Genomic DNA, 21,408 nt, shown 5'->3' with positions numbered 1-21,408 from the left:
TGATGAGATGATAATAGTGTCCTTTTGCTATTAATGTCATCTTGCATCTCCCTAATTACATTAATAAAGGTATACTCCCTTTGATCAAACGATGACAGTCTCAATTTGGAAATAGATAGTCTTAGACTCACAGACTCACTGAGCAATGTAACAGGGTCTTCAGCCCAACTCATCTAAACTGACCAACTTTGTCAGCTTTTGGACCTTATCCTCCCACTCTTCACCGCTCCATGCACCATGAAACAGCTTCTTCTCCCACCATCAGATTTCTGAATGGTGCATGAAACCATGAGCACTACTTCATTATTCTTTTTGTTGGTGCTGTTTATTTATTTGTAATTTATAGTAATCTCTGTGTATTGCACTGTACTACTGCTACAAAACAACAGTTTTCATCACGACACTTGGCAATGATGATAAACCTGACCCTGACTCGCATAACTGTCCAAAAGGTTTTTTTTATATGATTCAGTATCTTAGTTGATTTCCGTTTGTAGGAAAATAGATAACTTTGAAGAGATGAGTAATGTGGTTTTGTGAAAGGTGGAAACACCTAGCCAGCCTTCAGTGTTACTGACTTTCACAGGAAATGCATCTTTATGGTTATGAGGTGTAAGATATTAATTAATTTGAGCAGGATGTATTTTAATACAGGACTTCTCTTTGCAGTACTTGCACTCCTTAATACAAAGAACATGAAGAAAATGCCGAAGATAAGATGTGTGGGCTGGTTAACTGCCATAGTTGTTTTCCTGACTCTTGAAGTGTGTAAGTGCATTGAATATAATCTGATGTTTACTGGATCTACTCTTCTGATAACCAACTGTTCAATATTGTCTATCTACTGAAGGTATTGGCACAGAAATAATTGGGGGCCATAAAGTTAAACCACATTCCAGACCTTACATGGCATCAATCCAGACTCATAAACAACATGTTTGTGGTGGTGCTTTAATCGCGCGGAGATGGGTTCTGACTGCAGCGCACTGCGAAGTGTAAGTGGCAAGGATTTTTGAAAAAATACCTTAATTTTCTCGTGAAAATGTAGAAAGCACAAATATTCACTTTAGAGGGCAAGTTTCCAAAACATTTTTGTGAAAATCAGATGATCCTGGGTGGGCTTTCTCCTTTCTTGTCTTCAGTCTTAAATATAATTGATGGGACTTCCAGTCAACGATGTACAGATCCCTGAATCTAGCCAGATGGGTAATGACTAAATGTTTCACGTTTCTGCAGGGGGTGTGGGGTGGGGTGGGAATAGATGTGTCTGAACTGTTTAGGGAACGTGGGGAGCTTTCAGTCAGAGAACAAGAATGAGAGTAGGAGTTGCTGTCTGCAGGAGGGAAAAATCTGGGTCAGCTTGAGTAGCGACCCTATCCAATACCTGAACGGACCCATTGAGTGTCATGCTCCCTTGTTACGGTAACAAATACATGGTCATTGTTTTCAATCCGATTCAAGAACAGGCAGGACCAATAACCTTTCCACATCTACTCTGTTTTGGTCTTGCAATACTCGAAAGGTTTCAATGAGATCCCCCCTCATCCTTCGGAATTCCAGTGAGTACAGACTCAAAGCTATATCTACTACCAAAGTGCATGACTATGCATTTTCCAACATTGTATTTCATTTGCCACTCTCTTGCCCATTCTCCTAATCTGTCTACAGTAAGTCCTCCTGCAGTTTACCTGTTTCCTCAACACTACCTACCCCTCCAACAATCTTCATATCATCTGCAAACCTGGCAACAAAACCATCTAATCCATAATCTAAATTAAGTTAAATTAAGTTTTGAAATGAAATGAAATTTTATTTCGATCAGTACAAATATACCAAAAAGCATCGTTTTCAATGAAGATTTCATAAAACAAAATTAAATAATGAAACTTTTTAAAACCGACCAAAAGGGTGTAGGCTGAAGCTACAGCTGATTACGCTTACCCCTCTTACTTATACAACAACATGTTTGGCTTCAGTCATCACATCAAAACAAAAAATTCACAATCTTTTAATACAGAATCCAATTCCAAGTATCATTTATTTACATTACTCCCATTCATTTTAAATCACGTATTTTATATTTGTTCATTAAATTATTTTAAAATAATTTTTAAACTTGTTAAGTGTTGTGCATGTTTTAAAATTTTCACTACAACTGTTCCATAGATTCACCCCTGACTGAAATACGGTGATTTTTTACATTTGTTTTTGAAATATACATGTTGCTCTCCAATCATGTTGACTTTCTCTGATTTTAAACAACCTTTGGATTCTTAGTGGTATCTATCCATTTTTTACTTTATACATAATTTGTATTATTTTAAAATCTACAAAATCTCTGAATTTTAAAGTGTTTAATTAAATAAATAGTTGATTGGTTGGGTCATAATAACTTGTCTTATTTACAATTTGTATGGCTTCCTTTTGGAGTAGAAAAATTGAGTTTGTATTTGTTTTGTATGTATTTCCCCATACCTCTACATAGAAAGTTATGTATGGGACTATAAGTGAACAGTATAATGTATACAAAGATTCCTGCGCTTTGTACGGTACTGCAATAGATTTTGACATTTTTGCTTTGACATAATTTATATGTGGTTTCCAGCTTAATTTATTATCTATTACCATTATCATTTATTCTAAGTTTGAGTATGAATTTGGTACACGGTTTCCAAATATTTTGAATTCAGCTTTACTAAGATTCAGTGATAATTTGTTAGTATCAAAACATTTCTTTATAATTTTTAGTTCTTTCTCCACTGTATCCAAAAGTTGTTTCAGATGTTCCCCACTACAAAATATAGCTGTATCATCAGCAAATACTATACATTTTAATGTCTGAGAGACCATACCCATATCGTTTATATATAAAATGAACTGCAATGGACCAAGCACTGAACCTTGTGAAACCCCACGTTACCCTCAAAAGTTTTGAATTTGAGTTGTTTATATGTACATACTGATACCTGTCTTCCAAATAACTACTTAACCAGTCATGTGCCACACCTCTAATACCATATCTTTCTAATTTTGTTAATAATAATTTATGGTCTATGGTGTCAAATGTTTTTTTTTAGATCAAGGAATATTCCCACATTTCTTTCTATAGCATTCGATATTTCTTCTACAAAATCTGTTAATGCTATTTTAGTGGTTCTTTTTTTTCTGACACCATATTGCTGTTCACAGAGTATATTATGTTTTGTTATAAAATCATTTAACCTTTTTACAAATATTTTTTCCAATATTTTGGGAGATTGTGAGAGCAAAGAAACTGGTCTATAATTTGAAAATACATGTTTATCTCCAACTTTGTATATTGGAATGACCTTGGTTATTTTCATTTTATTGGGAAATTTTCCAGCAGTCAAAGACTGATTACAGATATGAGTCAGTGGTTTCACAACACAGTCAATGAATCATTGATATATAGCATAAAAGTTCAGTCCCAGTACTGGCCCCTGCGGAACACCACTACTCACTGGCAGCCTACTAGAAAAAGAACCTTGTATTCCCACTCACTGCCTCTTACCGATCAGCCATTGCTCTAACCATGCCAGTAACTTGCCTGTAATACCAGGGGCTCTTAACTTGCTAAGTAGCCTCATGTGTGGCACCATGTCAAAGACCTTCTGAAAGTACAAATATACAACATCCACTACAACCCCTTTATCCATCCTACTTGTAATCTCCTCAAAGAATTCCAAGAATTCCCTGAAGGAAACCATGCTGACTTTGTACTGTCTTGTTCTGTGTCACCAAGTATTCCAAAGACTCACCCTTAACAGTTAACTCCAACATCTTCCCACCGAGGTCAGGGTAACTGGTCTATAATTTCCTTTACGCTGCCTTCCTCCTTTCTTAAAGAGTGGTGTGACATTTGTAATTTTCTAGTCCTCTGGCACCATGGAAGAGTCCAGTGATTTTTGAAAGATCATTATTAATGTCTCCACAATCTCTACTGCTCCCTCTTTCAGAACACTAGGGTGCCGTTCATCTAGTCTGGGTGACTTCTGTACCCTTAGGTCTTGCAGCTTGTTGAGCACCTTCTCCTTTGTAATAGTAACTGCACCCACCTCTTCCCTCACACCCTTCAACACCTGGCACACTGCTAGTGTCTTCCACAGTGAAGACTGATGCAAAATACTCATTTAGTTCACCAGCTATCTCTTTGGCCACTTAATTATTTCTCCAGCCTCATTTTCTAGCAGTCCTATATCCACTTTCATCTCTCTTTTATTTTTATATACATGAAAAATCTTTTACTATCCTCTTTGATATTATTTGCTAGCTTGCTTTCATATTTCAGCTTTTCCCTCCAAATGATTATTTTAGTTGCTCTCTGTAGAATTTTAAAAGTGTCCCAATCCTCTGTCTTCCCATTATGTTTGGTGTTTTGTCTCTTTTGCTTTTACATTAGCTTTGACATCCCTTGTCAGACATGAGTATTTTGCCATTTGAGTATTTCTTTGTTTTTGGAATGCATCTATCCTGCACATCCCTTATTTTTCCCAAAAACCCACACCATTGCTGCTCTGCTGTTAATCCCTGCCACTAGCACCTTCCAATCTACTTTGGGCAAATCCTCTCTTATTCTACTGTAATTCCCTTTACTCCACTGAAATACTGCTACATCAGACTTTACCTATCCATATTAAATTTCAACTTGAACTCAATGGTATTGTAATCACTGCCTCCTAAGGGTTCTTTTGCCTGAAGTTCCCTAATCAACTCTGTTTCATTAATTAACACCGAATCCAGTATAGCTGATCCCCTAGTAAGCTCATCAACAAACTGTTCTAAAAAAAACCCATCTTGTAGGCATTCAAAAAGCTCACTCCTTTGGGATCCATTTCCAACCTGATTTTCTCAATCGAGCTGCATGTTGAAATCTCCATTGACTATCATAATATTGCCCATTTGACTCCCCTTTGTATTTCCAGTTGTAATCTGTGGTCCACATCCCAGTTACTGTTGGGAGCCTTGTATATAACCACCATCCAGGTCGTTTTACCCTTGCAGTTTTTTAATTCAATCCACTAGGATTCAACATCTTCCAGTACTATGTCACACCTTCCTAATGATTTGATGCCATTCTTTACCAGCAGAGCCACGCCACCCTCTCTATCTCTCTTGTTATCCTTCCAATACAATGTGTAAGCTTGGCTCCCAACTACAACCATCCTTCAGCCATGATTCAGTGATGGCTACAACATCATATCTGGTGATCTATACTAGTGCAACAAGATCATCCACCTTACTTTTTGTACTCTGTGCATTAAGATATAACACTCTGAGTACTGTATTTGTATCCTTTTTGATCCTACATCTGTAATGCACTGATACTCACCCTGCTGGCTGCAATTATGTCCTATCATCTGCCTGCAACTTCCTGACAGTCTGACTGCAAGCTATCTTTGCCTTTTTACCATCTGTCCTATCTTTAGTCCTTTCACTGCAGTTTCCACACCCCTGCCAAATTAGTTTAAACCCTCCCCAACAGCTCCAATGAACCTGCCCGTGAGAATATTGGATCCCCTCATGTTCAGGTGCAACCCGTCACTTTTGATTAGGTCACACCTCCCCTAGAAGAGATACTAATGATCCAGGAACCTGAAGCCCTGCCGCCTGCACCAGCTTCTCAGCCATGCAATAATTTGTCAAATTATCCAACTTCTGCCCTCACTGGCACGTGGCACAGGTAGTAATCCAGAAATTACTACCTGGGAGGTCCTCCTTCTCAGCTTTCTACCTAGCCCTCTAAATAATTTTTCAGGAACTCTTTGTTTTTTCTTCCTATGTCATTGTTACCGATATGTACCAAGACATCTGGCTGCTCCCCCTCCCTCTCCAAAATGTTGTGGACACGATTCAAGATGTCCCTGTCCTATAGAAGATGCCTGACCTGCTGAGTTCCTCCACCAGTTTGTTTGTGTTACATTGGTGTTCCAGCATTTGCAGAATTATTGTGTTCAAGATGAATAGGACAGTAGATTTTAGCTAGTCAGAGAGCTAGTTACGTGGATTCAGTATTGGCTTGGAGGGAGAAAGCAGAGGGTGGTGATTGAAGGTTGTTTCTCAAAATGGAGGTCAGTGACAATTGGTGTGCCACAGGTGTCATTGTTGGGACTCTTGTTGTTTGTTATTTATATAAATGATATGAATGTGAGTGCACAAGGCTTAATCAGTAAGTTTACAGATAACATGAACTTAGGAGGTGTTGTTGACTCTGAAGAAGGTTATCTTGGATTAAAGTGGGATCTTTTATTTTGGATTAAAGTAGAGAAATGAGCCAAGGAGTGGCAAATGGATTTCAATACAGATAAGTGTGAGGTGATGCATTTTGGAAAGTAAAACTAGTGTGAGACTTCTAATATGAATGACAGGGCATTGGGAAGTATAATGGAACAGAGGGACTTGGAAGTACAAATGCATAGTCTGTTGAAAATGTTGTCACAGGTAGACAGGATGGTGAAAAGGTCACTTAGCATGTTCTCCTTCATCGGTCAGGGAATGAGTATAGGAGATGGGACATTATGTTGCAATTGGATAAGCCATTGGGGAGGTCCATAAGACCATAAGACATAGGAACAGAATTAGGCCATTCAGCCCATTGATTCTGCTCTGCCATTCCATCATGGCTGATTCTGGATTCCACTCAACCTCATTCACCTGTCTTCTCACCATATCCTTTGATGCCCTGACCAATCAAGAAACTAGCAACTTCTGCCTTAAATATACACACAGAATTGGCCTTCACTGCAGTCTATGACAGAGCATTCCACAGATTCACTACTCTCTGGCTATAAAAAAAAATCCTCCTTACCTTTGTTCTAAAGGGTCACCCCTCAATTTTGAGGCTGTGCCCTCTAGTTCTGGATACCCTCACCTGAGGAAAGGTCCACTCCACATCCACCTTATCTAGTCCTTTCGACATTCGGTAGGTTTGAATGAGATTCCTATGCATTTTTCTAAATTCCAGTGAGTACAGGCCCAAAGCTGCCAAACGCTCCTCATATGTTAACCCCTTCATTTATTGTGAACCCCCTCTGGACTCTCTCCAATGGCAACACATTCTTTCTGAGACATTAGGCCAAAAACCATTGACAACATTCTAAATGAGGCCTGTAATGTCTTATAAAGGCTTAGCATTATCTCCTTGCTTTTATATTCTTGAAATAAATGCCAACATTGCATTTGCCTTCTTTACCATAGACACAACACGTAAATTAACCTTTTGGAAGTCTTGCATGGTAGACTCCTAAGTCCCTGTGCATCTCTGATGTTTGAACTTTCTCCCCACTTAGATAATAGTCTGCACTATTGTTCCTTTTACTAAAATGTGTTATCATACACATCCCAACACTGTATTCCATTTGCCATTTTTTTGCCCCTTCTTCCAATTTGTCTAGGTCCTGAGGCGATCGCATTGCTTCCTCAGCACTACCTACCCCTCCACCTATCTGTGTATCATCCACAAACTTTGCCACGAAGCCATCAATTCCATTATCTAAATCACTGACAAACAACGTGAAAAGCAATGATCCCAATACTGATCCCTGAGGAAAACCACTAGTCACTGGGAGCCAACCAGAGAAGGCCCACTTTATTCCCACTTGCTGCTTCCTGCCTGTCAGCTATTCCGCTATCCCTGCCAGTATCTTTCCTGTAACGCCATAGGATTTTATCTTGTTTAGCAGCCTCATCTATGGCACCTTGTCAAACACCTTCTGAAAATAGGAGCAAATGACATCCCCTTAGTCCACCCTGCTTGTTACTTCCTCGAAGAACTCTAACAGATTTGTCAGCAAGATTTCCTTTACAGAAACCATGCTGACTTTGACTTATTTAGGCATTAGTCTCCAAGTACCTCAAAACCTCATCCTTTATAATAGACTCCATAACATTCCCAACTACGGAGGTCAGGCTAACTCACCAAAAATTTCCTTTCTTTTGTCTTCCTTCCTTCCTAAAGGGTGGAGCGACATTTGCAATTTTCCAGTCCTCTGGGACCATGCCAAAATCGAGTAATTCTTGAAAAATCATGACCAATGTATCCATTATCTCTTCAGCAACCTCTCTCAGGACTCTGGGATGTAGTCCATCTGGTCCAGCTGACATCTACCTTTAGACCTTTGAGTTTGCCTAGCACTTTTTCCTTTGTAATAGCAATGGCATTCACTCCTGCTCCCTGACACTCACAGACCTCTGACACACGGCTAGTGTCTCCCACAGTGAAGACAGATGCAACGTACTCAGTAAGTTCATCTTCCATTCCTTGGTCCCCAGTACTATTTCACCAGTATCATTTTGCAGTGGTCCAATACCAACTCTCACTTCCCTTTTACTCTTAATATAACTGAAAAAAACTTTTTGTATCCTGCTTTATATTATTGCTAGTCTGCCCTCTTATTTCATCTTTTCCCTTCTTATAGCTTTTTAGTTGCCTTTTATTGCTACCTTATATGCCCTTTCCTTGGCTTTTATGAGGTACTTAACTTCCTTTGTTAGCCATGGTTGCCTTGTCCTGCCATTTGAGAACTTCCTCTGTGGGGCATATCTATCCTGCGCCTGGTGATCTATTTCCAGAAACGTCAACCGTCTCTGTTCTGCCATCATCACCTCCAGTTTCTCCCGCCAATCCACCTGGGTAAGCCCCTCTCTCATGTCTCTGTAATCCCCTTTATTCTGTTGCGATACAGATACATGCGAGTTGTGCTTCTTCCTTTCAAATTGCGGTATGAATACAATGATATTATGATCACTGCCTCCTAAGAGTTCTTTTACTTTAAGTTCCCTGATAAGATCTCGGTTTTTACACTATATCCAATCTAAGATAACCTTTCCCTGAGTAGGCTCAAGCACGAGCTGCTCTAAAAAGCCATCTCATGGGCTTTCAACAAATTCCCTCTCTTGCAATCTGATACAAACCTGATTTCCCCAATCCCCTTGCACATTGAAGTTCTCCATTACAATTGTGTCATTATCTTTATTACATGTCTTTTCTAGTTCCCTTTGTAATATCAAACCCACATCTTGGCTACTATCTGGAGGCTTACATATGATTTCCATAATGGTTTTTTCACCCTTGCAATTACTTAACTCCACCGACAAAGATTCAACATTCTCTGACCCTATGTCACCTCTTTCTAAAGACGTAATTCGATCTCTTACCAACAGAGCCACACCACTGCCTACGCCTTCCTGCCCGTCCTTTTGCTACAAAGTACAATCAGGTCACATATGGAATATGTGTACAGTTTTGGTCACCCTGTTGCAGAAAAGACATGTCTTATTTGGAAAGAGTGAAGAAAAGTTTTATGAGAATATTGTCAGGACTAGAGGAACAGAGTTATATGGAGAGGTTGACCAGCTTAGGTCTTTATTACTTGGAACTAGGAGAATGAAGGGTGACTTTATTTAAAATTATGAGAGACATAAATAAGGTGGATGGATTAGAGAGACCAAAATAAGGGGGCATAGATTTAGGTTGAAAGGGGAAAGATTATTAAAAGGGACCTCAGGGGCAACCTTTACATAGAGAGAGTGGTGAGTGTATGGAACAAGCTGCTGGAAGAAGTGACTGAGACAGGTGCAATAATATCATTTAAGAAACAATGGATAGGTACATTGATGGATGGGGCTTAGAAGGATATGGATGGAACACAGGAAGTTGGGACTAGCTGGGAGGGCAGCATGGTCAGCATGGATTCGATGGGCCACAGGGCCTGTATCTGTGCTTTATTTCTCTATGATTCAATGACTACATCTAGAGAAGTACAGTAGTGCAAATATAAATAAATGATTATGATCCACTTGTTATAGAAGTATGCTGTTGGTCCTTACTACACCCTGAGGCACATCGGGCAGCAACATTGCCATATCCTTAACATTTTTGTCTGTTTTTTAACATTTTTGCCAGCCAGTGGCATGATGCCATCTGCTCAGCAAACAATTTCAAATTAATTTCTCAGAGGTTGAGCATCAAGTTAGCAACTTAGCGTTGTAAGAAACTAGGAACATGTTTGCGGAAATTATTCAGAAAGGTGAGAACTAAACGGTCAAAGAAGTACAGACAAAAAGGTAGTATAGTATTACTATTATGGGATGAGATCATGTCAGTCTTAAAAACAATCTTGGCTTGGCACATTGTGATTTAGAATGAGAATTAGTGTGACTCAAGTTAATGAAAAGCAAAGGGAGAGAACATCAGTAGGAATGACTTATGGGTCACCAAATATTATTTGTACTACTGGGCATGGCACAGGTCAAGAAAGTAGAGGTGTATAGGGCAAAGATAATACAGTAATCCTGAGAGATTTCAACTTTATATAGATCAAATTTCTGTAATGGGTTGGGAGGTAATTCATGGAACTCTAATTAAATATGTTTAGAAAACAACCTGGGAAGAATGAGGTATTTTAGATCCTGCTTTGTGCAATGAGAAAGGGTTAACGAATAATCTTCTTGCCAGGGAAAGCGTGACCATAGTATGATAGAATTGAATGTGATGTAGTTTAACTGAAAGTTAAATTTAAGCAAAGGCATTAAGAAATGGCAGGATTCAACCTACCACTTACCACCTTGTACTTCTTCCTCCCTGCCCCACCTTCTCGCTTTGACCTCATTGTATTTTCCTGTCCTGATGAAAGATCTCAGCCAGAAACATCGACTGTTTACTGAGCTTGCTGAGTTGCTCCAGCATTTTGAGTAACTTGCCTGAGTTTTCAGCATCTGCTTGTTTTGTCTTGTTTGCAGGAAGCAGTCACTCAGTGGCCACTTTCATAGGTACACCTGCGCACCTGCCTGTTAATGCAAATAGCTAATCGGCCAATCATCTGGCAGCAACTCAATGCATAAAAGCATACAGACATGGTCGAGAGGTTCAGTTGTTCAGAGAAAACATCAGATTTGGGAAGAAATGTGATCTAAGTGACAGTGACTGTAGAAAGATTGTTGGTGCCAGACAGGGTGGATTGTGTAGCTCAGAAATTGCTGTGATTTTCACACACAACAGTCTCTACAATTTACAAAGAAGTGTGCGAAAAACAATTAAACATTCAGTGAGTGACAGTCTGTAGGTGAAAACACGTCGAAGGAGATTGGCCAGACTGATTCAAGCTGACAGTAATTCAAATAACCATGCATTACAACAGAGGTGTGCAAAAGGGCTACTCTGAATGCACAACACATTGAACCTTTAAGTGGATGGGCTACAGCAACAGAAGACCATGAATGTACTCAGCAAAGGATTGATATTGACAAAGGCATGGCAGAAAATGAAGGTGAACTGACAAGAAATATAAATTGAATGTAGGAACTTAGGTAGAAATAAATTAAAATGCAAACGGCTACTTGGGGCTAATATTTGTCCTTTATAGACAAGAGGCAGGATAATTTATCATGGAAAATACATAAATGACAAAGAAACTGAACCATCACTTTGAATCTGTCTTCAGGAAAGATGATACTAAAATCTGCCAGAAATATTAGAGAATGAAGGTCTAATGAGAACAACAAACTAAAGGAAATAAGTGAAATTAAAAGAAAGTAAGAGGGAAGTTCATTTGCTTTATGATTTTGAAAAATTGGTATTTCATGCTCACAGATAACATGATAAATAGAGGGACAATGTCCCGAGACCATTGTTTTTCAAATGTTTTCTGGAATCTTTAATAACTCAGTCACCTTTACAACCTTTACAGTCGCATAAAACAATCTAGAGTGGTCCTAGGAGTAGATTCGCTTTCTAAGAGACAAAGAGGGAGGAAGACAATGGTAATAAGGAAGATTATTCCTCACCCAGAATTTAATTCAAAAACTCCAGAAAATGACATCATGCTGATTCAGGTACTAAATATAAGTTCTCAAGATTTATTTGCTGTAGATGTAACTATTAATACTGGCATTCTTGTCCATTTCTAATTGTCCTTAAAGAGGAGGTGGAGTCAGACTCATTGGTCATGTAAGGGCCAATCCAGGTAAGGCTTGCAGATTTCCTTTCCCAAAGGACAATGGTGAAACATGCATATTTCTAAACAATCAGATGCTACCTGTAATTCCACATACACTTAATTATTTTAATTTATTTCCATTACCTTCTGTGGTAGAATTCAAATTTGTCTCCCTGGATTTTTGGCCTTCTGGATCGTAGACCTCTGGCTTCTGAACCTGGCAATTTTGTGCCAAATGTGACTGGTTTCCTTTTTTTTTGTTATTTATTTTTTATTGAAGTTCATCATCAAACAAACATTTCCATAAGATGTATTTCAGACATTGTACATATATATGATATAATGATATATATCACAAATCTCCACAAAGTATTTATCTGAGGTATACACTTATAGAAAAGAGTGGAAAGAAAAAAACAAGCAAAAGGAAAGAACTATGTACAAGTAGGGAGTGATCTTTTTTTACAACATATTCATTGATTTGTGAGAATAAAATCAGGCCTATGAGGCATTATGTAGTTAAACCATTTTTCCCAAATTGTTCCAGCTTATGATTAACAGATGCTGTTATCTTCTCCATTTTGTAAATGTCCATTGTAATTTCCATCCATGCATTTAAAGTTGGGCTCTCCTGTGATAACCATTTCCTAGTAAGAGTCTTTTTACCAGCCACCAACAGTATATTCATTAAATATTTATCTCTTTTCAACCATTCTTGAGGAATATATCCAAAATATATATTCTTACTCTCTAAGGTATTTCACATTTAAAGATGTCTTGTAAGGCATTGTGTATCCCCCTCCAGTAGTTTTTGATAACAGGGCAGTCCCAGAAAGTATGATACTGATTTGCATTTTGATTTCCACAATTTCTCCAGCAAACAGGGAGGTTACTATCATAATAGGATTTCTGAGAGGGTGTGATAAAATATCTTATCAAGTTTTTCCATCCAAACTCCCTCCATTTCTGTGAACTGGTACACTTCCATTAATACCTCCATATTATTGTCCACTCTTCCTCAGATATAATTAGCCCTCCTTCCTTCTCCCATTTTGTTTTAATGTATGAAGTCGAATGTGTTTTAAGATTTGACAACCCCTTATACATGCTTGAAATGATTCTACTACTGTTATCTGAATTATATGTTTTTCTAAATAGCTCTATCAAGCATGTACTTGCCTTGGTTAAATTTTAAGCGTCTTATTAACATATTGTCGCATCTGAAAATAGTGATAAAAATCTTGTTTTTCTAAAAAGTGTTTCTCTTTAAGCATTTCAAAACTGAACAGTGTTCCTTCTTTCACTATGTTGCAAAGAACTGTTATTCTTTTAGCTGTCCAGTCCTTAAATCTAGCATCCAATTTATTTGGTGTAAACTAGTCATATGCACACCATTTAAGAATTGCAATATCTCCCTCAAGATTATATTCTTTTATAGTAGTTTTCCATATTTTAAGAGTCAATTTCACCCATGAGTTATCAATAGTATTTATGTATCTTTGCAGGTTGTTATCAGCCAAAATTGCTTGTATGGGGATGGGAAGTACCCGCTCCTCAATGTTTTTCCATTGAGCGTCATATGACAAGTTGCACCAATATATCACAGCTCTCAACTGTGTTGCAAAATAATAATCTCTAGGAGAAGGTAGGCCCCATCCCTCCTTTTCCTTTGATAATTGCAAAGTTTTGAGATGAACTCTAGGCCTTTTACCCTGCCAAATATACCTTGATAACATCTTTTTCCATTCAATTGATTTTGATTAATCTCTATTGGTAGGGTCTGAAAGAGATATAACAGTCTGGGCAGTATATTCATTTTAATAGACTCAATCCTTGAACTGAGACTGAAAAAAGGAATCAGGTTCCATCTTGCCACATCTTCCTTAATTTTTTTATATAAAGGCTGATAATTACATTCTGATAATTTTCCAGATCTTTTGGCATAATGATGCCCAAATATTTGAAAGACTCTGTTTGCCATGCCCATGGCAATTTCAATTTCTCTTGGTGGGCTAAAGTAATATGAAAGTAATTGTGTTTTATCTATGTTGATCTTGTATCCTGATAATTGACCATATTGTTCAAAGGATTGCATCAATTTAGGTAAAGAGTATGTTGGTTGCCCTAGATAGATCAAAATGTCATCTGCGTAACAAGCCAATTTATGCTCTGTCCCTTTAATAGTAATTCCCCTGATATCTTCATTTTGTCTGATGTATTGAGCTAATGCTTCCAGATATAATGCGAAGAGTAGCGGTGACTATGCACAACCCTGTCTTGTGCCCCTTTCTAGGGTAAGACTATTTGATAAATATCCATTGATTTTAATCCTAACAGTAGAATTGTCATATAGTGTCTGTATAGTTTTAATAATTGTGTCTTGGAAACCAAATCTATGTAAAACTCTGTAAGGACAATTCCAATTAAATGAATCAAATGCCTTTTCAGCGTCCACGCTTATCACTATTGCTTCGATTTTAGTTTTTTTTTGTAATATGATCCATAATGTGAAGTGTCCTTCGTATATTGTCTTGTGTCTGGCGTTGTCGTATAATACCTGTCTGATCGTTACGTATCAGTATGGGTAGAAACTCCTCTAATTGTTTAGCCATGATGGAAGTAAATAATCTATAATCTACATTAAATTACAATGGACATATACAAAATGGAGAAGATAACAGCATCTGTTAATCATAAGCTGGAACAATTTGATTCGTACTGGGAAAAATGGTTTAACAACATAATGCCTCATAGGTCTGATTTTATTCTCACAAATTAATGAATATGTTGTTAATAAAAAGATCACTCCCTATTTGTATAGTTCTTTCCTTTTGCTTGTTTTTTTTCTTTCCACTCTTTTCTATAAGTGTATACATCAGATAAATACTTTGTGGAGATTTGTGATATATATGATTATATGATATATATGTACAATTTCTGAAATACATCTTATGGAAATGTTTGTTTGATGATGAACTTCAATAAAAAAATTAATTACAAAAAAAAGAACGGATATTGGTCTAAGTGACCCGCTTTCCATTTTATCCTTGCTTTCTTTCGGTATCGCTGATATTATTGCTTCCTTCCAACTGGGTGGCATTTGTGCCTATTTTAGAGCCCAGTTTAGTGTGGGGAGTAAAACAGGAATTAACTCATTTTTAAATTCTCTGTACCACTCTGCCATATACCCATCTGTTCCTGGTAACTTGCTTAATTTAAGCCTACTAATTGCAGCTTTTAATTCAACTTCTGTTATGTCAGCAGTCATCGTTCTATTTTGTTCTTCGCTTAAAGTGGGTAACTCTAGAGAATTCGAGAAGGTGTCAATTTGGGTTATACTTCACCCTGGAACTTTGGAATATAGAGTTTTGTAAAACACTTTAAAAGCTGTGACTGGTTTCCAACAGACTTTTTGCTATCTTGATAAAAGCTAATGATTGCAATTGCATTTTTTTCTACTCTACTTGCTTATTGTGGTGATGTTTGGAGGATGAGCTGGGAGGAGCCTCGTCTTTGCCTCAAATCCTGCCAGATCACAGAAGACGTCTGTTCACTTCATTGTTCCTTTGACAATTGATAGAATCATTGCTTCATACAACACAGATGCAGGCCCTTCTGCCCACTGAGTTCATGCCAGCCATCAGCACCCAAGTACAAAAATCATTCACTAATCCTGTTTAATTTGCTGCATATCAGCTGCACCACAGTGATTTCATTTTGTTGGGGAAATACCATTAGTCCCAGTCTGCACTTCTCCATACACTGATTAACATTTCCCTTCAGCTGTATAGAAAATGATCATTCAAAGGTGACTATGCAATCAGAGATCATCACATTTTCAATCCTTCAAGCCATTTACCATCCACTGTAAATCAGTATTCTTTGCTTACTGATCCTTCTGTCACCATTACTTGTTTTTTAATACCCACATTGAACTTCCTCTTAATCACCTCCTTGATCAGTTTCCTTAATCTCTCTCCGTTATCATTTCATTTAGTATTTTCTGCAGTATTCAAAGTTTAAATTTTGAAGTAAATTTATTATCAAAGTACATAGATGTCACCATATACAATGCTGAGATTGATTTTCTTGTAGGTATACTCAATAAATCCATAATAGAATAATAACCATAGTAAAATTGATGAAAGACCACACCAACTAGTCTTTAACTAGTGCTCCAAAGACAACAAACTATGTAGATACAAAACAAATGAATGAATGAATGATTGAACGAATGAATAAATAAGCAAGTAATAAATATTGAGAACAGGAAACGAAGAGTCCTTGAAAGTGAGTCCAGAGGCTGTAGTAACAGTTCAGTGATGGGGCAAGTGAAGTTGAGTGAAATTATGCCCTCTGGTTCAAGAGCCTGGTGGTTGAGGGTGAATAATAACTGTTCCTGAACCTGGTGGTGTGAGTCCTGAGGTCCCTGTTCCTTCTTCCTGATGGCAACAGCAAGCAAACAGCATGACCTGGGTGGTGGGGGTCGCTGATGGTGGATGCTGCTTTCCTGTGTCAACGCTCCATGTATACTGTATGTGGGCAATGATGGGGAGGGCTTTACCCGTGATGGACGGGGCTGCGTCCACTACTTTTTAAAGGATTTTCCTTTCCAGGACATTGGTGTTTTCACACCAGACTGTGCTGTAGCCAGTTAATATACTCTCCACCACACACCTATAGGAAATCTGTCAAAAGTTTAGATGCCATGCCGAAACAGTATTGCCAAAGCCTTGCTATCATTCCTAAATTGTGATCCTATAAAGAACGTAATCATACAAATAATTCCATCTGTAGTTTTTTTATAAAATTCAGCATGATTCCTTACCTCTTCATTCTATTAGTCTAATATTAAACTCAAGCATACTGTACACTTTGTTATGAGAAGTCTTCCCAACTTGTCCTGCCGCCTATAAATTATAGTCCTGTACCTGACACTTTTATTATACTTGCAACAGGGACAGCCGGTGCTTGGGAACATCACAGCATTTTTCAGCTTGATGTTTACCTTTAAGTCACAGCATGCAGTTGTAAAAAATATATCATCTTTCCTTCATCATCACTGGGTTATAATTCTGTAAGCTCTAATTTATTGACTGTAGGGTATACTTTTGCCACAACGATCAGGTGTACTTCAAGAAGGATATTGCCTCCAATTCCTTCTTGTAAGGAAAAATATAACTGGCCAAATTGTTCTCTAAAATATCACAAGAAATCCAGCAAAAATGGATTAAATAATCTGAAGAGCTGCTACTACATTAGGCAGCCACCTACTGGTAGATGTTCTACATGACAAGCAACATTACCATCAAACAAAAATTGGGAAATTCACTGCACTGTGACTGGCAATTATAGAAAGGAAATGGTGTCATATATTCCATATACACAAACTTGTTAGTAAAAATGATAAGATTATTTGTTCTGCTAACAATTCCATAAATATATATTGGTGTTCACTTTTGCAAGGGATCTTGATGACTGGATTTAAATATGCAAATAACACAAACCTGAATGAACTAAATCATCCACATAAATTAATATATTTTTTTTATTTAACAGGCATCAGAAAGACTTGAAAAAGAATTCCAACACAATATTTATGACAGAAATTCAGCAGAAGTTGTGAGAAATGGTTGCTCATTACCACTTACAAAATTTCACCAGGAGTTAAAAAAGTTTGAAAGTCATTGGATCAAACACAGAAAAAGGGGATCCAACTGTAGAAATCCTTGCAGCAGAGATGACAGAATCTTTGTTTAGAACAGGAAACTCCTTCACTTTAACTCTGGCTGTAAACTCTGGTTTATTATTCTTTAATGTGACTCCTCTTCTAATATATAAATTGTTAACTGATTTGTTATATACTATTTTTCTATTTTCACTTGAATCCTTTGGAGTGTCCCTCTCCTTCCATACATTGGAAAAGTAGTCTTGGTGTAATTTTAGAAGCGGAATGAAAGTTCACTTCATTTCTATTTTTGTTAAATATCCAGCTTTATATCATCATAATGTTAAAGGCATCATTGGCAGGTAGATGCACAGTGACTGATCGGAAATTAAGTTTCTTATACACTGAGTAAGTAGACAGAAAACTAACAGAGCTGATAGTGGATCTACATTGGGTAGAAAACATGATCATATGAATCCATAGTGCAAACATATAGAATTTAGCCAGTGGTAATACTTATAACCCAGTCTGTTTTGTCTGTTAATGTGAACAGTTGGCCCGTGAAGCTGTTCTGAACAAGTACGTGTCAACATTGGAACTTCCTAAATCAGGCGCCGATGTCAAAGCTGGAACCGAGTGCAGTGTTGCAGGATGGGGAACGACTAATCCTAAAGTCCTGAAAGCATCTGATGACCTGAGGGAAGTGAATTTAACTGTCATTGATAGGACTGTCTGCAACAGTAAAGCATACTATGATCTCAGCCCTTACATAACAAAGGACATGTTATGCGTTGGTGATGAGAAAGCTAGGAAAGATTCATGCGTGGTAAGTTGGCAATTCACAATTCAAGTGGAAATTCTTCGAGTTACAGGGTGCATTTACAGCAATGTACAGTGATTGTTGTTTAATTAAAAGGCTTGATGGTGACTTTGAGCGTAGAAGTAATTTATCTGCAAATTGCACAGCATCATGCAGCGTGCACCAGTTCAATGTGGAACATTGGAACCAACTGCGTAAGTTGTCTTAAGCCTCACTGCAAATACACTGACTGGCATGATGTCGCTGCACTTAATGTAGTTTTGAATTATAAGAAAATTATATTTTGACTTCATTCTTTGTTTTCTACATCTATATTGCTGCCTTTCTATGTCTTATATCTTTGTCTTAACTCACTCTTTCCTTCTCTCTGTACTAATAAACAAATATGAAATAAGCTGCAATAGAACAAGCTGGAGTAGATAAACACATCAAAAGTCATTTATGGTTTTTTTTGTTGCCCATTAATCCCCACCCCTTCCCCAGAATTGCAATACTGCAGCTGCCCTGAAGCATGGTAATTTTCCTATCCTGCCCCATGAACATATTCAGGCACAGGGCAGTTCTCCACCATGGTCCAAAGCAGGGGTTCCCAACCTTTATTATGCCATGGGCCCCTACTGTTAACCGGGTGGTCCGTGGACCGCAGATTGGGAACCCCGGTCTAAAGGCTGGCAGTGGTGATGAAATGAGGGGAACTACAGGCCTATGATTCTGAAACAGACATTAGACCTCTGGCTGACAATTTACATCAGAACATACAGATGTGTATTATTTATCTGTGAGTGTCTTTATTCAGTAAATAATGTTAACATATTGACAGCATATGAGCTGTTGTGAGGGGTCAGTGGCGAGAGGGAGAAGGCTGAATCTCATTGGCTGCTGAATGCATTCAGTGACCACAGCAACTATTCAGGTGATCCACACTGACTCATCCATTCTTTGGGCCTGAACAAATAGTAGGAGCCAAGGTTAACGATAGATCTGACCCATTAAGCAAGGCGAGTTTTTATTGCAAGCTCCAGAACTGTGGCTTACTAGGCTACTGCAGTGTGCAGTTAAAATTTACCCTTATTAATCTGGTTTGGAGTCTCATGCAGGACAGCAGATTTCCTTCCCTAGTTTAATAATCAACCAGCATTACCAATATTTTATCCCAATTTTAAATCCACAGGCTCTCATAGTACAATTTGCATTGGTGTCTCTGCAGAAATATGTATCATTAGCCTGGACTTCAGAACATAAGACATAGGAGCAGAATTAGGCCATTTGGCCCATCAAGTCTGCTCCACCATTCAATCATGGCTGATTTATTTTCCCACTCAACCCCATTCTCCTGCCTTCTCCCTGTTACCTTTGATGGCCTTACTAATCAAGAACTCTTTATCCTCCGCTTTAAATATACCCTCTGGCTGAAGAAATCCCTCCTCATGGGACATCGTTCTTCTCTGAGGCTGTCACCTTTGGTTTACACTCTCCTAATCATGGAAACATTCTCTCCATGTAAACTCCATCAAGGCCTTTCAATATTTGGCGACTTCAATGAGATCCCCCCCTCATTCTTTTAAACTCCAATAAATTCAGGCCTCAGGATTGTTAGTCCAGTGCCAAAAACAGCACCCTCACATATTGCAAATGTACTGTTGAAATTCCTCTTCTCAATGACATTTTATGTATATATCCTTTCAGGGAGACTCTGGTGGGCCATTAATATGCATGAAGAGGAGAAACGAGAATAAATATGCTGGCATTGTTTCAGCTGGAGCAGAGTGTGCTGTCCCCAAGGAGCCTGGCATCTACACACGCTTATCAGAGAAATACCTCAGGTGGATAAGAATGATTACAAAAATGAACAACCAAAATATCACAAATGATGTGATCTAGATACTCATCTATACATGATTTGCAATGACTTTCTCCTTAATTACTTATTCGCTTTAAATAACTTTCTAAATACTTTGCATTTTTCCAAGATCTCTACTATCGGAATAAAAGATTTTCAAAGAATTATGTAATGCTGAGTTGTAAGGACATTAGTACCTCCACTGGTTGGACAGGTTTTGAATATGTGAAATATAGTCCTCTGGCATTGTTTTTAGGATGAGAAATTTATTTCGGGGAATCCTTTTTGTTCCTTCTGCATTACTTTACAATGCATTATTGAGAAATATAAATATTTGCAAACTAAATCATGAACCAAATTGCTCATTTGGAAAGATAGGGAAAATTGCTTCAAAGGGATAACCTAGGCATTAAGATAGGATACTGATCTTCTGTACTGGAATTGGAATTGGTTTATTTTTGCCACAATCCATCCTTGCCCTGCCCTTTTGGGATCTCGCGAACCAGATTCACCAGGCCCTACACCATGAGCCTGCTCTGGCTGACACACCTGACAGCTTAACTCTAAGGCACTCCAGTGGACCCACTCCTCACACCTCTCTGGCCAATTAGGCGCACAACTGACCCTAGATTTTCTCCGAAGCTGGTTCTGGTGGCCCATCATGATCGCAGATGCACATCAGTTCACCACTGCCTACTCTCACTGTGCCCAGTCCAATTCCTCCAAATAGTGGCCCTCTGGGCCTCTGCAACCCTTAGCAATCTGTCGACGCCAGTGGTCCCACATTGCCATGGATTTCATCACCAGTTTGTCCCCTTCTGATGGGGCAACAGTGATCATGACAAAGCTGGATTAGTTCTCCAAGGAGACCCACTTCATTGCCCTCCACAAACTTGATTCAGCTGCTGAGATGGCAGACCTGGTTCTCCAACATGCAGTTTACCTACGCAGTTTCCCACGGGACACTGTGTCAGAATGGGGCCCTCAATTCATCTCCCACTTCTGCTCCTTCCTCAACACCTCAGTGAGTTTGTCCTCCGCAGACCAACAGAAAGAGACAACCAGCAAGTGGAGAAGTTTCTGCAATGCTCCACCACTGCTCGCCTTTCCACATGGACGACTCACC

The 21,408-nt window shown here is 38.4% G+C and overlaps 1 protein-coding gene across 1 annotated transcript; it reads left to right on the top strand.

Annotated features, from left to right (window-relative positions):
- Nucleotides 1-659: 659 nt before the first annotated feature.
- On the top strand, nucleotides 660-20,614 carry LOC132404860 (granzyme K-like). Its single transcript, XM_059989420.1, has 5 exons — nucleotides 660-768; nucleotides 851-995; nucleotides 11,706-11,850; nucleotides 18,176-18,448; nucleotides 20,129-20,614. The coding sequence occupies exons 1-5, from the start codon at nucleotides 696-698 to the stop codon at nucleotides 20,321-20,323; spliced, it is 831 nt and encodes a 276-aa protein (XP_059845403.1). The 5' UTR covers nucleotides 660-695; the 3' UTR covers nucleotides 20,324-20,614.
- Nucleotides 20,615-21,408: the final 794 nt, after the last annotated feature.

Source organism: Hypanus sabinus, chromosome 14, assembly GCF_030144855.1.
Source record: "Hypanus sabinus isolate sHypSab1 chromosome 14, sHypSab1.hap1, whole genome shotgun sequence".
NCBI lineage: Eukaryota > Metazoa > Chordata > Chondrichthyes > Myliobatiformes > Dasyatidae > Hypanus > Hypanus sabinus.
The sequence above is the reverse complement of the archived record's forward strand: the minus strand, read 5'-3'. Positions and strand labels throughout refer to the sequence as shown.

Excerpts from the sequence above, each read along its gene's own strand:
- LOC132404860 (XM_059989420.1), top strand. The coding sequence starts at position 696 with ATGAAGAAAATGCCGAAGATAAGATGTGTGGGCTGGTTAACTGCCATA. Across the intron at positions 769-850 it reads TTTCCTGACTCTTGAAGTGT|GTATTGGCACAGAAATAATT; the intron begins GTAAGTGCATTG and ends TATCTACTGAAG. Across the intron at positions 11,851-18,175 it reads ATGACATCATGCTGATTCAG|TTGGCCCGTGAAGCTGTTCT; the intron begins GTACTAAATATA and ends TAATGTGAACAG.